This window comes from Dendropsophus ebraccatus, chromosome 14 (assembly GCF_027789765.1).
Source record: "Dendropsophus ebraccatus isolate aDenEbr1 chromosome 14, aDenEbr1.pat, whole genome shotgun sequence".
In the NCBI taxonomy this organism is placed as follows: Eukaryota; Metazoa; Chordata; class Amphibia; order Anura; family Hylidae; genus Dendropsophus; species Dendropsophus ebraccatus.
This window is the reverse complement of record NC_091467.1, coordinates 59917637-59936432: the sequence shown is the minus strand read 5'-3', so window position 1 is coordinate 59936432 and position 18796 is coordinate 59917637. Positions and strand designations below refer to the sequence as shown.

The window sequence follows — 18796 nt, the reverse complement described above, 5'->3', positions numbered from 1 at the left end:
AACAAGCTGACTCTCTCCTGAAGTTCAGTAATCTGTGAGGTATGCGTTGCTATATCTCCCTGTATGGTTGCTAGGGAGGAAACTATAGTGGCCTCAAGAGAGGATTTTATGTCATTTAATATCATTTTGGACACTTGAATTGCCAGTGCCTTGCAAGACATATTTAGTCCTGGTATTATGGTGTCACAGAGGTCCGGCACTGGGGTTTGTGAGGTATGTGTTTCCTCTGTGTGTGCCTCAGCAGCAGCACCTCGTGTCGGCGCCATCTTAGGTGTCCCTGTGACAGAGCTGTGAGGTAAATGAAGAAGGGCTTATGGGGAGGTGTATAACTGGTTCCCCGCTTAATGAAGTGGTGCCTCCGACTCCTCGGCACGTAGAGAAGTCAGAGATGTGGTCCGGCAGGGCTGGTAATGTCAGGAGTCAGAGCGGGGAGCGATATTATGAGCGGAGGGTGGAGGAGCTCACTCACACTGCTGCCATCCCATACGCGCCGGAACCGGAAGTCCTCGGCAAGTCCTGGTTGTATACTGCATGTGACAATAATCTTCTGTATTCTCAGTATGTCTGGGCTGAGGGTTAGGGTGGCAAGATAGAAACCTTTTCTTACAAAGCGAAACACCCAAGGCCAGATATGTTTAGCTTACATCAAGTCTGCCAAAACATGCAGGAACGTGTTATTTGTGATGAGACCAAGGGGGAACATTATGGCCATAATTCCAAAAAGTTTGTTTGGTGCATTAAGCACGTTCACTTACGCAGATAATCGACTAATTGAGCGTCCCCAGGAGGGCCTTAAAAGGGCCTTAAAGTGTACCTGTCACAATGGTCTGCTGCCTGATCAGCGGCGACTTCCTCTGCTCTGTTCGGGTCTCCATGGATACAGAGACCCAATGAGAACATAATGTGACAGTAATGAGGCCTTTTCAGTCTCACTGCCTGAGTCCTTCTTCATTGTACGTCTCCAGAGATCTCAGCGTGTCTGGGAGAGAAGCGACATATCTAGTGATGGGTGGGGGTCTGAACACCCAGACTGATCAGAACTTATGATGCATCTCTACAACATGCCAAAAGATTTTTAAAGTGACAAACACTCTTTAAAGAACAGTGATCTAAAATATTCATTAGATTACCGTACCAGGTAAGCCAACCATGGCTTTGGAATCAGTGGTGTTGGCTTCTGTGCAGTAGGGTATATAGATGTACATCACAATCTGATTTGCATGAGACCACAGTATTCAGAGGGTTAACAGCTAAAAACATTTTATTTTTCATAAAATCCTTCACATTCCCATTGATGTAATGTTGGAAGGAAATCCTGAAAGAAGAGGATTGTTAGAAATCCCACAAGAAATGAAGTCGGATGTAGATTCACCATCAATGTGGGCACAGATAAGCTGACAGTATACCGCCCGAGGCAAAGGGACCTATTGAATCTACCCTGGTGCCCATCTACGCCCATGCCATGGCTTTACAATAACAACTTTCATGCATTATTTATATATTTAGAGATTAGGCATCAGACATACATGTTAGCAGTAACCTAAGCCCTTAAAGTCCAGCGGGAAAAAAAATTCTTCCAAATCAACTGGTGTCAGAAAGTGCCAGAGATTTGTAATTTACTTCTATTAAAAATAAATAAATCTTCAGTCGTCTAGTACTTATCAGCTGCTGTATGTCCTGCAGGAAGTGGTGTATTCTCTCCAGTCTGACACAGTGCTCTCTGCTGCCACCTCAGTCCATGTCAGGAACTGTCCAGAGCAGCAGCAAATTCCCATAAAAAACCTCTCCTGCTCTGTTAGATAGCTGTCAGATAGTTGTTAGGTGACGGAGACACACATATCCAGCTGTGCTTCTAGAATGTAGAGAAATGACTCCACTCCACTAATGGGATGGTGATTTCCCTGAACCTAGGCCTGGAGTAGTAGCATCCTATGGGAAAAGTATACTTCGTAAACACTGCGCTGTATCTGTGTGTCCATAACCCTAGGTAACGTAGACCACAGAAGATGTACTTTACATAAATAACTATGACCAATATCACAGGAACACAACGAATTTAACAGGGACACAATGCACAGTTTTGCATTGAAACAGTGCTCTCTGCTGCCACCTCTGTCCATGTCAGGAACTGTCCAGATTAGTAGCAAACTCCCATAGAGAGCACTGTGTCTGAATGTTAATAAAACACCACTTCCTGCATGACATTTAGCAGCTGATAAGTATGGGAAGACTTGAGATTTTTAAATAGAAGTAAATTACAAATCTATATAACTTTCTGACACCAATTGATTTGAAAGAAAAAATTTTCTCGCTGGGCAACCCAACTGGTGTCAGAAAGTTATATAGATTTGTAATTTACTTCTATTTAAAAATCTCAAGTCTTCCCATACTTATCAGCTGCTGTATGTCCTGCAGGAAATGTTGCTTTATTTACATTCAGAAACAGTGCTCTCTGCTGCCACCTCTGTCCATGTCAGGAACTGTCCAGATTAGTAGCAAACTCCCATAGAGAGCACTGTGTCTGAATGTTAATAAAACACCACTTCCTGCATGACATTTAGCAGCTGATAAGTATGGGAAGACTTGAGATTTTTAAATAGAAGTAAATTACAAATCTATATAACTTTCTGACACCAATTGATTTGAAAGAAAAAAAATTTCTCGCTGGGCAACCCCTTTAAGGTGATGAACCCATAACCTTCATGGCTTGTGTATGTAACAAGTGGAAATTTAATGCTGAGAAAATGAGGAAGATTCAAAGTGTGGAAGAATAGGGAAATAAAACCGTCAGATGGACGTGTTGCAATGAAAAAGGAGTTTTTTTAGATGTGACATAAAGTGGCCTATTTTTGATACAATAAGATATACTAACGTTTGATGTAATTGGTTATAAACTAATATTATTGATTGGTCCTTAAAGTCATTTTGGCAAACACCAGGCAACTTTACTTATAAATAAACTACTGTAGCTTTTCTCAGTCCAAACTGAGATACTCGCAACCTGTGTGTATATGTGTTACTCCCCAACAGCCAGTGGTCTCTAATCCTAGAGGCCAACGACTTAAAGGGGTTATATGGGTAACAAAAACAATATTCTAAACAACCACCCTACGTCTAAGCTATCTTGCATAATTATGTCTATGTCCACTCTGACCACGCTCAGCTCCTTTTTCCCACCTCCCTTTGAAGTCACAGGACATGTGATCTCCTCTTTGGGGGCTGGGTTAGCTGTCTATTGACTTGGAGACATGATTTGCATCATCTCCATGCACCTGAGCTGCTTCCATAGACTTACATGTGTCCCTGGTTTCTGTAATATGAATCGTTATAGTTCCAACTCTGCTTGCTGTCAGTGAATGCAGGCATATGTACCTGTCTTTGTGCCACCGCTCTGTATATTGTAAGTGTTATAGATGTTCTTAGAGTCTGGATGGAACCAGAATGTTTTCATTCACAGTCAGCAAGCAGAGATCTAAACCTACACTACACACACACACACACCCATAGTAAACAGATGCTCGCTATGCAGCACATAGCTACACTGTGCGAGCGTCAGCTCTGCTACATCATCAGCTAGTATTGAAAACATATTGGGGTGATGTGTTGCAAAATCAGTGAAAAAAAAACAGTCCCTTGTTTGCTGTGCAATAGTAATGACAGCAGGGGGCAGGAAAGAAAGCTAAGGGGGCGAGTACGCAAACGGACCAATCAGGGAGATGCATGATGGGAAATGTAGTTTCCTGGATGGCGCCATCTTGGATATAGATAGTCTTTTAGAAAAACTTGTAGCTCAGAGATGGCAGTAGCTAGAAAGACAGGAGACGGCTCAAAATATTTAGGGGGTCTTGGTGAGTAAGAGCAGCTAGGTTTGGGAGCATTGTATGTTTAGATAGATAAACCTTTTAACTTCTATTTTGACGTCATATTAATTTCACCACCCAAATAAGTGCTTCATTGCTGCTGTATTACAGACACAACACCCGGCCTCTCATGGCTCACAAACACCGGTGCTCTAATTCTGATACTGAAAAAAAACAGGAGGTCAGGGGGTTTCATCTATAACACCTGGGGGACGAAGCAGCCATATAATACTGCTAGTACTAGAGTTGTCGGTAGGACACAAATGCTCCGCTAGACCCAGCAGAAGCAGCAATCTCCCTTTCTGGATGGCGCAGGTGACCAACAAGCAAGATGGGGATCAAATCACCAAAGTTGCCTATACAGACTGCGTCAATATGCTCAAAGTCATCGGCAATAGTTCCAACAAATTTATTAAAGGCAACGCCTTTCTGCCCTCTAATAGTGGAGGGCCTTTCTCAAGGAATAGAGTACTAAAGTAGTGAAAATTGTCCAGGTTACCAGAATTGGCTGTGAAATAGTTAACATGTGAGCAAAAAATATAGGAGGAGGAGTTTCAGATGTCCAAGTTATGAGAGCTGAGCGGGTGTTTCCATCACACTCAGAAAGTATAAGAGCTACAAGTCATGCGGCTGCCCGTCCTCCTGTCCCTCCTGTGCTGCAGCTCGGCATTTGACATATGCATCCAAGGTACAGTATAATATATTACATTGCTTTTCAAATCTGATATGACTCACTAAAAATAGTTTATTAGGCATTAAAGGGGTTATCCAGCACTACAAAAACATGGCCACTTTCCCCCTCTCTTGTCTCCAGTTTGGGTGGGATTTTGAAACTCATCTCTATTGAAGTAAATGGAGCTTAATTGCAAACCGCACCTGAACTGGAGTTCAGTAGGGGGAAAAGTGGCCATGTTTTTGTAGCGCTCCAGGAGTCGTCTCCAGGAGCTCCTGCTTTGAGAACAAGAGTCACAGATGCCAATATTAGACAGAAGGAATAAAAGTTGATGATCTTGTACAAAAACAAGATAAATAGAGAGGAAGAACACAGAAAAAGAACCGCAAAACTATGTGAGGCGGCACGAGAACGTTACAAAACCTCGTCCATATACAAAGAGCCCTTTAGGGATGGGGGGGGGGCACTGGGCAGAGAGAAGAGGCCTGTACACAATTACGAGATCCAAAGAACAGAGAGAAGAGAGAAAAAGAAGGGAGAACGGGGGAGAGGGGAAAGGGGGTAAAGGAAATCTGCAAGTGTTCAGCCAGGGGACAGAAATAGAAGGAGTCCCTGTAAGAGTCCCAGAGGTCCCACACATTGTAAGATGTATGTGCTGTGTTAAGACGAGCAGTGAGGGATTCCATATTTCTGACATCCCTAATCTGTATGAGGAAATCCTGGAGGATGTTAGGGAGGAACGCTCTGGAATGAGAGGGAGAAGGCCTGGTAACAGAATTCCTGGAAGCTCTGTAGGCTGCACTGAAATACACTTACAATACAGTCTATGGCACTACTGGGAATTCCGTACCTCGGCTGTGTCCGAAGGATTTTATCTGCAGATCCTTCCGCCATTGCGACATGTGAGGTGATAACTTGGTTGATAACTTTGTAATGCTTTTACCTATCCAAGTCATTGTGAGTTTTTGCGGGACACTTCGTACTTTGTGTTCGTGCTTAAAGGAGTACTCCAGTGTTTGGACACTTTTTTACTGGGACCCCCAGTTCCAGCGGCGGGTCCTGCATCGCGGCACTCCGGTGCCCGGTTCCCGGCCGCTTCCGTGTGTCTAACGCCGGCTCAAGACGTGATGTCTCAGGTCCGCTCAGCCACTCAGTGAAGGAGGCGGGATCTGAGCGGACTTGAAACGGATCCCGCCTCCTTCACTGAGTGGCTGAGACGTCACGTCTCGGGCCCGCGTCAGACACCCGGAAGCGGCCGGGCACCGGAGCACCGTGATGCAGGACCCGCCCCTGGAACCGGGGAGGTGAGTGGACGTCTTTTTCCTCCTCCCCGGTCCCAGTAAAAAAGTGCCCCTACACTGGAGTACCCCTTTAATATTTTGCTCGGTATTTTTAATAAAACCAGGATCGGGTCAAAAACAATGAGGAACATCCCAAAAAAATGACCACGAAACAGCCAAATAAAGACGTTGTGGAAACATAGCCAAAAGGTTCCTGCATTTCTTTCCTATTATTTATCTCTGTTGGCTCCGCTCCTGGTTATCATGGTGAACATAGCCTCAGTAGTGACAGGCAGTTACCTGGTCTATACTTGTGATTTATTATAAGATTGTTCTTTTAAGTTATTGTTATTTTGTTTCTTTTAGCAAATAGCAATAACATAATCCAGGAACCTCGGCAGCTAGAAGCTAATACTGGGGAAGATGCTGTCTTTAATTGCACTTTACGGGGATATAATTTTAAAGGAGCCAACATCAGGAAACGTTTCAGGAAAATTCTGTTTGTTGGACGTGATAGCAATCATATGGAAACAGATTATACGGATCGCTTGTCTTGGTCTGGAGATCTTAAACACTTCAGTGTAACATTAAAGAATCTTACAGTAGACGACTCCGACCTTTATCTCTGCGATGCACTAACAGTGATGAACGATGAAATCTGTGCTTACGGAACGTTACTCATAGTGCACCCCCCAGCCGGTGAGTGGTTCTATCCATCCCCCGATAGATCTCATTAATGATAAATAAGAGTAGAATTAAGGTGGTGCATAGTGTATTACATCTCATTAAGGGGGTTGCACAGTGCATTAGGGGGGAACAGTACATTATACCTCATTGTGGGGAGCACAGTACATTATACCTCATTGTGGGATAGCACAGTACATTATACTGAGTGTGGGATGGCACAGTACATTATACCTCATTGTGGGATGGCACAGTGCATTATACCTCATTGTGGGATGGCACAGTACATTATACCTCATTGTGGGATGGCACAGTACATTATACCTCATTGTGGGATAACACAGTACATTATACTTAGTGTGTGTGTGTGTGGGGGGGGGGGGGGGGTGCAGTGTATTATACTCAGTGTGGGATGGCACCGTACATTATACCTCATTGTGGGATGGCACAGTACATTATACCTCATTGTGGGATGGCACAGTACATTATACCTCATTGTGGGATGGCACAGTACATTATACCTCATTGTGGGATAACACAGTACATTATACTTAGTGTGTGTGTGTGGGGGGGGGGGGGGTGCAGTGTATTATACTCAGTGTGGGATGGCACCGTACATTATACCTCATTGTGGGATGGCACAGTACATTATACTGAGTGTGGGATGGCACAGTACATCATACTAAGTGTGGGATGGCACAGTACATTATACTTAGTGTGTGTGGGGGGGGGTGCAGTGTATTATACTCAGTGTGGGATGGCACAGTGCATTATACTCAGTGCAGTATACCTTATTAGGGAGACACAGTGTATCAAGACAACACAGTACATTATTATTCATTTAGGGGGGGGGGCACAATGCATTATATCTCATTAAGGGGGTGGGGCACAGTGCATTACACCTCAATAGTGGGACACAGTGCATTACATCTCATGGTGTGGGGGTCCCCGTGCGTTGGTCCTCATTGGGGGGGGGGGGCATGGAGCATTACACCTCATGGGGGGGGGAGGTCACAGTGCATTACACCACATTAGGGGGGGCACAGAGCATTACACCTTAGTGTAATACAATGGTTGGGTTCTTACTGCCTAGGTCCCCAGAGATCCAGGAAACAAGTCTGGAAAAGTGTACAGTAGTGAATTTCACTCTCTTATGGTGCGTTTACACAGGCAGATTTATCTGACAGATTTTTTAAGCCAAAGCCAGGAATGGATTTGAAAACTCAGAAATCTCAGTCTTTCCTTTATGACCTGTTCTCTGTTTATAGTCTGTTCCTGGTTTTGGCTTAAAAAATCTGACAGATAAATCTGTCTGTGTAAACGCACCCTAAGGCTGGGTTCACACTACGTATATTTCAGGCAGTATTTAGTCCTCTTGTCAGGTCCTCATAGCAACCAAAACCAGGAGAGGATTGAAAACACAGAAAGGATCTGTTCACATAATGTTGTAATTGAGTGGATGGCCGCCATATAACAGTAAATAACGGCCATTATTTCAATACAAGAGCCGTTGTTTTAAAATAACAGCCAATATTTGCCATTAAATGACGGCCATCCACTCAATTACAACATTATGTGAACAGATCCTTTCTGTGTTTTCAATCCACTCCTGGTTTTGGTTGCTGTACAGCCTCAAATATACGTAGTGTGAACCCAGCCTTACTCTCAGAGATCTCAAGGTGGCTTCATTATAACTTTATAAGACCGCCGGACAGGGATGGTTGACAGCAGGAAAGTGAAGCACGCTGCTCCTGCTTGTTCTCCTGATTGGTTAGGATCCCCCGACTGATAAAAACTTATGTCAATTTTTATTTTATTTATGTATTTTTTTGGCAACAGGTTTGCTTTAAGCTAAATAACAGGTGTCTGAGAAAATCCAAGACCACTTTTCACACTTTTTATATTAGATCAATATACAGTATCTGACCAGATACTTACACTCACTATCCACACTGTTACCCTCCTGCTTATTTTTTTGCAGATGATGAGGAACAAGCCTGCACAAGAGGCTCATTGGCTCCATCATCATCCTCGCCACAATACTGGCTATGCTTCTGTTCTTTGTGGCTGCTCTTACTTATATGAAATACAAAAGATCAGTAAGTAGTTAAACCTTGATACGTTGCTGATAAAGATGAGGGAATTTATAGTAGGAAAGAAGCGATTGGCTATCTGCATTCTGCTATGAAGCCTGCTCCTCTCCTCCCCGGGTGCTGGGAAAAGATGGATCCTGTCCTGGGAAACTTCTCCCAGTTTACCAGGACTGGATCCATCTTTTCCCATCAGCCGGGGAGAAGCGGCATGGAGCTGATCAGACCTCAAAGCCCACAGCCTGAGGAGCAGAATGCAGATACTATTAATTTGCTCATCTCTAGTTGCTATGTATAATAATGTATAATAACATTGTGACCCTTACTGCGCATGCACCGCATCACATGGCACCCCTGCAGGATTTAGGGGGTATAGGATTGCCCCCTGTAATCCAAACTAGCTCATTAGCATATTCATTCTTTATATCTTGTGAATGGTACAGTGGATTTTCATATGAATAGTAAAGATGGTGGTGGTAAATTCCCTTTAAAGAAAAACTAACAGCAAGTCCCAAGCGTTATGTCCCTGTAGTATTAGAGCTTCTGACTGCAGTCCTGTTGTTCTTATCTTCCTGCCTGGCTCAGTTTTTGAGTATTTTGCTGCAAAGGAATTATGTAAAGGAGCCATTTGGTGCACTGGGGGCGTTCCCCGGCCCGAGCCTCCTAAGTCTCCTCCTACTCCATCCATTTAGGATGCATAAGTGGTCCCATCTCACTGAATGGATGAGTAGGAGGAGACTTAGGAGGCTGTGGGCGGGTGTAACGGTGTTCTGAGGGGGTCGGGGAACACCCCCAGTGCACAAAAGTCGCTCCTTTACATAATTCCTTTGGAGGAAAATACTGTAAAACAGCAGGAAGATAAGAATAATGGCGGTAGAATCAGAGGCTCTAACGCTACAGGTACCTAACAGCAGGTTCACCTGTACTATACCCTTAAGGGTATCTTCACACGCACCATATCCACAAAGTATTTTACGCTACAAAATCCGCTGCAGATACCTGTCTGTTCACTTCAATGGGCGGCATTGTCATTGTGTATATCAAAGTCAGCACCCTTAACCCCCGCGGTCCAGGTACATACTTTACCGGGTTCACGCTCCGGCTTGCTTCGGGAGCTCCCAGCGTCTCCCAGTGCCACAGGGGTTAAGGGCACTGACTTTGACATACCCGATGACAATGCCGCTGCGAGTATGTCATCCCATTGAAGTGAATGGGCAGGTATCCGCAATGGATTTCGCTGAGAACTCGCAGTGTAAAATCCGCTGCGGATACGGTACGTAGGGATGTACCCCAAGGGCTAATTCAGTCCGTAGTTCTGTCCATAAATGCAGAACATGAAACCAATGTTATCCTATGGCCCCGATCACACGTGCGTACATGTATACGGGGCCGCGATCCGTGCCGCAAAAAAAAACCGGACATGTTGTAATGCAGACCGTTTTTTTGCGGCCCGGATCTCTGGGGTAATGATGTGTGAACGTGTGAAGCACGGAGCACTATGGATACACATACGGTAGTGCGGGCCGCGGGTCCGCGGCCACGGACTGCACTACGGGTGTGTGAATGTGGCCTAATAGTGGCCAAAGGTAGCCAGGAGGTGATTCCTATCAGAATAATAATGTTCACTTTAAGAAGTTGATAAGTAAAGTATATTCGTGTGCTAAGAACATAAGTCTTGGCGCATTTCTGCATTTATAAATCCTCTTTTCTTGTTTCTTTTTTAGTATCTATATCCAAACTGCTGACTGCGTGTCTAAGAAGGGAAATGAACCTAAGTCGGAGGATGCCAACTTCTTAGATGAAGATGAATAAAACTCATTCTTTATTAGATTTTCTTAGGTTGTTGACATTTGCCAGGACGGACCGCCTTATATATGGTCCTCTCCGTCCACGGTGAAGATACTGCAGTAGCGGCCGGATGATCTTCATTTCTAATGAACTGGGTAGCGGGCACATCCGTGCACGCCCGCATCACAATTCGCCACTGCACACAATGGAGAATGCGGCAGGAGCCGCGCACTTCATTGTGTGCACTGACGGGTTCTCTGCAGCCGCTATTTAATAAATAGTCAGTTGACCTGTCAGTTTTTTGTGGCGCCGCTAGTGATCCTGGACGGAGTGTATACACATGGTATGGCCGGGATTCCCTCAGCTGCAGCACAGTAAGCAACAAATCAACAACAACGGCCATGATTAATACTTTACTTACATTGTGTGAACTTGGCCTAAGGCTATGTTCCCACACAGTATTTTGGTCCTCATATTGCAACCAAAACCAGGAGTGGATTGAAAGCACAGAAAGGCTCTGTTCACACACTGTTAAAATTTAGTGGATGGCCATAATTTTATAATAATGGCTGTTATTTAATAACAACGGTTGATGTTTTAAAACAACGCCAATTATTTGGCATTAAATGACGGCCATCCACTCAATTTTCAACAGTGTGTGAACATAGCTTTTCTGTGTTTTCAATCCACTCCATTGCAAGGACCAAAATACTGAACAAAAATACTGTGTGTGAACATAGCCTTAAACCAGTGGCGTAGCTACCATAGAGGCAGGGTAGGCAGTTGCTATGGGGCCCGTGCAGGAGGGGGCCCGGGGGAGAAGGTAAGAGCGTGTGTCCTTCTGCTTAACGCCTTATGTACTGCAGTGTGTAAGGGACCCAATGTTAAATTACATGCTGCAACACAAAAAAAAAGGTTAACAAGCAGAAGACAAAGATCTCTGCTTTACTGCACTGAGAACCTCTGACCTCTGTTCTCCAACTGCACAATCAAGTAGGAAAGAAAAATGTGCACCAGCAGTATAACAGGTTTTATATATAAATATATATATATATATATATATATATATATATACACACACACACACACACACACAGTGCTTTGTGTTGTGCATAGGGGAGGGGGGGCCCCTTAAAAATTTTGGCTATGGGGCCCCGTGAATCCTAGCTACACCTCTGCCTTAAACATCACCGTATAAATAGCATAAATATCTTTTGGTATAAAACTTTTTCAGCAAAAAATACCTTATTATAAAAAATAACAGGAAGGGGACTTGAAGGCAGATCGCTTTCCATATTACAGACCAGGTCTCCTATTCCCCTCATCCAACTGGGGATGGGGGGGTAACATAATAAAGAGGGTACCGTATTTTCTGGCGTATAAGAAGTCGGGGGTCGTCTTATATGCTGGGTATGGTCGGCCCATACGGTGGGGGGGGGCTAAAAAATGGCCACATGTCCACCGTATGGGGCGACCACTGTAAAAAAATAAACAGTTAACTCACCTGAGGCTTGTTCCCGGCCTCCACGCGTCTTCTGTCCCGTTCCTGGCGCAGGCAGATCCCCGAAGCTTTCCCGAGCAGCCGAGTGTCTCATCGGAGAAGCTCGAAGACATTCAGCTGCAGGGAGAGCTTTGGGGATCCCCGGCGCAGTCAGTGTACGTCACACTGCCTGCGCCGGGAACGGGACAGAGGACGCGTGGAGGCCGGGAACGAGGCTCAGGTAAGTTAACTGTTTGCTTGTTTTTTCATTTAGCTGCAGTTAACCCCTGCCTGACGGTAGCAGGGCTGCGGTCAGGCAGGGGTTAACATTTTCCGCTGTATAAGGCGAACCCCTGACAATCTTCTTAAAAGTCAGGGGTCGTCTTATACGCCCAGTTGCCTTATATGCCGGAAAATACCGTATATTTACCTGTCCCGATGCCTGCACCGTACCACAACCCTCCCCTGGACCCCGCCGACAGTCTTCAGATCACCCATGTAGCTATGTAACGACCCGGCTGACAGAATATTACGCTAATAGGATATGATTCGCCACAAGAAATTCAATAAGAAAGTTGCTGTCTGTCCTAAAAAGGATGTGAAAATGCTAAAAAGGGAATTTAAAAAAAAAAACCTGCTTCTTCTCATGTTTGTTTTGTTGTTGATGGTTAATGGTAAATTTTGTCTGATAATTTTTTCATTAAAAAAAGGAAAAAACTAGGATTTTTTCAACTTTTACCGAATTTTCTGTCATCACAGCACAGGTTTAATCATGTGATCATTTTATTGCCAGTGTGTACTTTTTATTTTTATTTTGTCCATTTATTATTGCATATGAGTCTATGGGGATTATGTATGTATTCTACTTTATCAATTTATATCTTTATTTGTTTGGGGTTTTTTTTCACCATTTTTACTTCATCTTAATGTCTCACCATGGGGACTTCACTATTTGATTTCCTGATGACTAGTACATTGATCTGGAGACTATAAGCAGCTGGGGACCACAGTTTATTGATTGCTTGAAGCATTCGAGCATAGATAAGATCGATCAATGCAGTACCAACTGCCCAGTGATATAAAACTCTGTTCCCAGATGCTTGTTAAAGGTGTTGATCCATGATTTCCGAATGAACGTAATGATCCCTTTAAGGATATTAGGCCGAAAACCAGATGTGCAGCCTTACAGCACCCCCTACTGCTCACTTCCCTAATGCCACACACATCAGCATCAGCATTAGAAAAACATGGCCACTTTTTTCCAGAGACAGCACGGCTTTTGCCTTCCGTTTAGGTGTGCTGTTTTACATGTTCCTGCAGCTGATACTGCCATATCGGCCGCATGAGCATTATTTAAATACATCAAATTGTTCCGGCCGTATGGATGTCACTCAGAATCAATTAAGCATTGATTCTCAGTCACACTAAGGCCACAAGGCAGCCACACAGTGAGAACTGTCAATTATTTCCGACTGCTGTTTGGAAACAACAGCCGGAAATAATTGACAGGTCAATTATTTCCACGGCCGTTGTTCAATACACTGTGTGAACAACGGCTGTTGTTTTGCAGCTTTTTTTGAAACAAGAATGGCCGTTGTTTTAATCAGCACCAACGGCCGTTCTTTTCATAAAAGAAAATGTAGAGTGAACATAGCCTTAAGGTCCTTTTACACTAGCCGATTTCTCAGCCACTATCAGCCCGTGTACTAGGCCCTTTACTCCTGTGCCGATCTCTGACTGACATCTTCCATGTCTTCTGCTGGCTGCTTGTAGAGGAGAATGGAGACAAGGCTGATCCTCTGCTGTGTAGCCGGCAGTATTACCTCCTCTATGAGACCCACTTACTCCATTATTGCTTTGCCATCAGATTTAGCACATTTATTACAACACTACACGATCACCCAATGGTAATAAAGACACAGACACAGTCATATAAAGGGGGAAATTAATAATTTATTTTTAGTAATAAGAATATGTGAAGAAAAAAAAACTAAAAGGACCTATCACCCTAACCCTATTTAAGGCCTGAGATGATCCTGAGGAAGGCAAAACCTTCTTGAGGAATGAGTCAATTGTCCTCAAGCTGGAAAAATTCCTTCCCGACCCCAAATGTGGCGATCAGAACAAGTCCCAGGATCAAAGCCGTTGTCTACCTGTGTCTACTTGTATGTGTGTGTGTATGTGCCTATCCTTGTATGTATGTGACTATATGTGTGTCTACCCTCATGTGTGTGATCGGACTGTATGTGTGATGTGTATTACTTACCTGGCCTGTGCTGAGCCGCTATGCGACTATTTATCCTGCGCTCACCGGGTGCCAGATGGAAATCACAGCACAGGCCTCACCCGGGGGGTTGTGGAGGGTCCTCGGAAGGTGGCGATGTCTGATGCCAGCCAGGTATTGGTGGTGTCAAGGTCCGGAGCAACATCTTGATGGAAATCAGCAGCATGAAGATGGTACAGAGATGATCTTGTAGACGAGCCGAGGTCTCAGCAGCAGAGGCATGGGTCAGGGGGCACAGAGTTCTGGGCAGAAGGCACCGGGCTGATCCTGTAAGATATAAAGAACAAGAAACTCACCGGGCCCAGCTTGATGCTGTGAAGGAGAATCCGGCCACAGGGTGATGGGACGTCGTCTCCTCCGGCCACTGCAGATGTTCATTCCTCAGAACTGCCTTGAATGGGATGAATGGCGGCTGTGCTCTCCTCTGCTCCAGCTCCTCCCAATCGATAGTGATGAAGAACGGATGGTCTCTGATGTTCTTGGACACTCCCAGACGCTTCTCAGAATCTTTACACAGCAGTTCTGTAATGAGAAGATGTAAGTCATTATTCAGCCATGATGGAATATTAGGCTGGTCCCTGGTGATGGATTTATACGCCATCTTGTAGACAGGGCCGAAGTAGAACGGGGAGTGTCCTGCTGCCATCCTGGATACGACGATCCCCAGGCTCCACCAGTCCGCTGCTGTGTCATACTGGTGGAGAAAGACCTCAGGGGCGATGTAGGCGAATGTGCCCGTCACTCCAGTGATCTTCTTGGAGGCGCTGACTCCATCTTGGGCAAGCCCCAGGTCGATTATCCGGATGTGTCCATCTCCATCCAACATGATGTTTCCAGGCTTTAAATCTCTGCAAAGGAAAAAGAAATATTACAGTAAGAGGGGAGAACAGTGAATCCGATAAGGCCGGCCATGATGCGGGGGTCAGGGGCTCTACACTGCAAAACCCGGAATAATTCAGGACTCTGCTTACCGGTGGACGATCTTCTTTCCGTGAAGAAATTGGAGTCCGCATGCTATCTCAGCTGTGTAGAATCTGACGTTGTTAGGGTCCAGATAGCCGCACATCCGAATCAGATCCTCCAGGCTGCCGCCGGCCAGATGCTCGGTGATGAAGTAGGCCTGGCCCCGAGACTGCAGTGCGGCATACAGGTGGAGGATGAACGGGCAGTCTCGGGCCATCAGAAGTATCCGCCGCTCTCTCTGTAGAATGGCTTCATTCTTCTTCTTTTTCCTGATGACTTTCATGGCCACGTAGTCGCTTCGGCTGGGGGTTGATGCCAGGAACACCTGAAAGAAAGCAAATAGGAAATGATTACTGAGTAGTCACAGGGGAAATACTTATACATGGATTACATGGGGATTTCTCTCCAATGATTGCTGGCTATTCTGCTGTATAAGATAGAGGGGAGGTCTGAGGGGTCGGTCAGGGGGGATTTAGGACCCTACAGCTGAACAATCTCCTCTCTAGCAGACTAGACCTAATGTGGAGGTGCATTACAGTACAGTGATATAGAAGGAGCTGCTGATATCAGTCACCCATAGATATAGATGGTACCGGAGGCTCTTAGCACTGGAGATGTGATAAAACAGAATAAACATGGCGGCTAGGTACTTTCTGGGATTCATCCTATAGTATAAAACTACATTTACCCTCCTGGCCCTTAAGTGGCTGATAACAGTAAATAATAGCTTGCACTTAGCGGTACAACAATCAGAATAAACTTTAGTCTCGCCGTCCCAGTAGTAGGAAATAAAAAGTTGTTGACTTACTCTTCCAAAGGCGCCTCTACCTAGTTCCTGATGGATGGTGAAGTCGCTGATGGTACATCTGGGTGGTGCGGGGTCCTGGGTGCCGTCCGGTCCTGACTCCTCGTCCTCCAATACTCCACCATCGTCTCCTCTCCTCTTCTTCTCTCGCTCCTCGCTCTCCTCTTGTCTCTTCCTCTTCTCCTGTCTCTTCCTCTCGAATCCTCCGTCCTCTCCTCTCCTCTTCTTCTCTCGCTCCTCGCTCTCCTCCTCTCTCCTCCTCTTCTGTCTCCTTTCGCCATTTTCTCTCTCCTCCGTAGACGCCATCTCTAGCAATCCTATCGCCTTGGTCCAATCGGTCCAACTGACAGTTCCCTGGCAGTAAACAACTCTTGGCGGTATCCAGGCAACGGGATGTCACATGCTCAGGTGGCACCTGCCTGCCAGTGGTCCATAGACCTGTACAGCCATATACACTGGGATGTGGCCATCATGAGCCATAGTCTGGTGTCCAGAGGAATGGAGACATGACTGGTCCTTGTAGTGCTATAATATTAGTAGATGGGCAGAGGATGGGACTGAGGTCTGGGTTGGCATTGATGCCCATAAGCTCTGCTACAGTGTTAGAATAAGGGCAGATGGGAGAAAATCCTAATGATTCAGGAATATCCCATAGATAATAGTCACTGCTAAAGCCTAGTAAGGGGGAACGTCCTGCTACATGCAATAAGTGTCCATTACCCAGATACACAGGGTGTATGTCCATAGGCTATAATGGCAGCGCCCAGGTCAGTGCAGAGCTTGGTGTACAGGGAGGAGAAGTATTTATAGAGAATAAAGAAGGATTCGTCCACCATGATGGTTTATTCTGAGGTGTGCCATGTTATAAAGGCTTCATATAGAAATAATAGGAGTGATTGCATAATATATACCCGGCCATGGGTTATTGATGGGGAGGGGATTGTACATTGCCACAGTCTGCCTCTCTCTCCCAAGTACCCATAGCAGCTGTACTGTCTACCTCTATGGTACAGACACATTTGGAGCCAGATAGTGTTCACCAGTATTTCCCAGACGAGACTTAAAGGGGAACTACGAACAGGTTAGGTGACTCTAACCTGCTGATAGCCCCCTATAGCGCTGAGGACGCTGAGGAGGAAGGTATGTGTCTTACCTTCCTCCTCTGTGCCGGTCTCGCGATGTTAGTTGGGGAAAACTCCACTCCTCAGTGATGGCACCGCACTGTTAGTTGGGGTTAACTCCACTCCGGAGGACCCTTAGGAGCACTGCTGCATAATCTAGCCTGCCTCTTCTAATGATAATCAATGGAGGGGGGCGGTCCGGATTACTAACAGCGCAGGACCAGCACCGAGGAGGAAGGTAACACACACACACACTTTCCTCCTCGGCACTATAGGGGGCTATCAGCAGGTTAGATTTGTCTAACCTGCTGATAGTTCCCCTTTAAGAGTATGGACAGTGTAACGCCAACATTAGAGATGGGTTACTATGTGGCAAAGGATAGGATGAAGCAGCTTTAGATAGATATTACTGAGGGTTGGAGCTCTGTTCTGCTTGTTCAGAGCTCTGATAATCCAATCTGCTGGATGATCGTGTCGGTATATGACCATATAATATACACATATAATATAGAGGGTGATGGGGATCACAGTGATCTGTTTGGCAATAAATCAGTATGTAGATACTGTGTATGGATGGGCCTGTATATAGGCTGTGGGACTGACAGATATTGGCCAGGTAGCTATGTGGGGAAGGCTTATCATTTGTCTCCATATAAGATCTTCTGGAATCACTAGAAAACTCCTATATTGGAAGGGAGGAAGCACCAATTGTTTTGCTTTGGGGGCTTTAGCAGCCGTGATCTGCTCCCAACTACAACATGGCGTCTGGTACGTCTCCTCATCACTATGTAATGTGTGTATGAGAATGAGAAGGACAATAAAGAATTACATATTTTTCTTATTCTCTTTAGGACATCACCTTTTTTTTTTTATTGAGGGATTGATATAGAGGGCCAGTAAATGCGGAGTTTGCTTTGTATAGGAAGGAGCAGTCCACTAGTGTTAGTATAGGTGGTACATTGATGCTTCAATAATAGTAAAAGGTAACAGCCATAGGCCATATTCCCATAATTCCCCTGACTGTTGAGAAAGGAACCGGAGTGCTTTCCGAAACGCGTCGAGTCTTTTAATAAATTTTATACATATATTTTATACATATTTTTTAGTTTTATTATTTTTTTGTGTGATCTGCGCCCTCACACCTGTGTGTTTGCGGTTGGAGGAATCGTTGCTATTTTCCCATAATGTCTTTTTTAAGTGTAAATCATCCGGTTTTTGATAAAGACGGACATTTTTCACATAAAAAAGATGTTGTGGGAACATAGTCGTAAGGTGTAAATCACTGCTAGTAGAGATTCATTTTATTGTAAGACAAAGTATTCACTGAGTATCTAAAACTTCACATTTATATGGTATGCATCTAAACAGAAACCTTTACCACCAAAATGACACAACACCGTACCAGATAGGCACTACAATGGTACGTACAGTGTGTGCTCCAAACTGGTATCCATGTTTTCCAGGACTACCTAAGGCAGCATCCAACTTCTGCAGCCTCAACGAATCAAACTCTGAGCATTTGGGTCTGGATAACGTTGCTGAAACCTAAAATTTTGACAGATCAGCTCAACCCTAGTGACAAGTAGTTTGAGTTTAGTCTATTGAACTCAATAGACCTAGCATGGATACACATAGGCATACTGTTTTACCAGTCTTCTAATGTATATACTGTATAAAGAGCCCAGGGTAATCATTAGATGTCAATATAGCCTTACAGGTAGACAGCATCCACAGATGTAAAGGTAATACCCCTGCCTGGTAGGAGTTG

The 18796-nt window shown here is 44.8% G+C and overlaps 1 protein-coding gene across 1 annotated transcript; it reads right to left on the bottom strand.

Annotated features, from left to right (window-relative positions):
• Window positions 1-13788: 13788 nt before the first annotated feature.
• On the bottom strand, window positions 13789-16290 carry LOC138772292 (protein kinase C delta type-like). The gene is made up of 3 exons (XM_069952589.1): window positions 15911-16290; window positions 15111-15427; window positions 13789-14987 (listed from the first exon to the last, which is right to left on the bottom strand). Exons 1-3 carry the CDS (start codon window positions 16211-16213, stop codon window positions 14432-14434), a joined length of 1176 nt encoding a protein of 391 aa, XP_069808690.1. The 5' UTR covers window positions 16214-16290; the 3' UTR covers window positions 13789-14431.
• Window positions 16291-18796: the final 2506 nt, after the last annotated feature.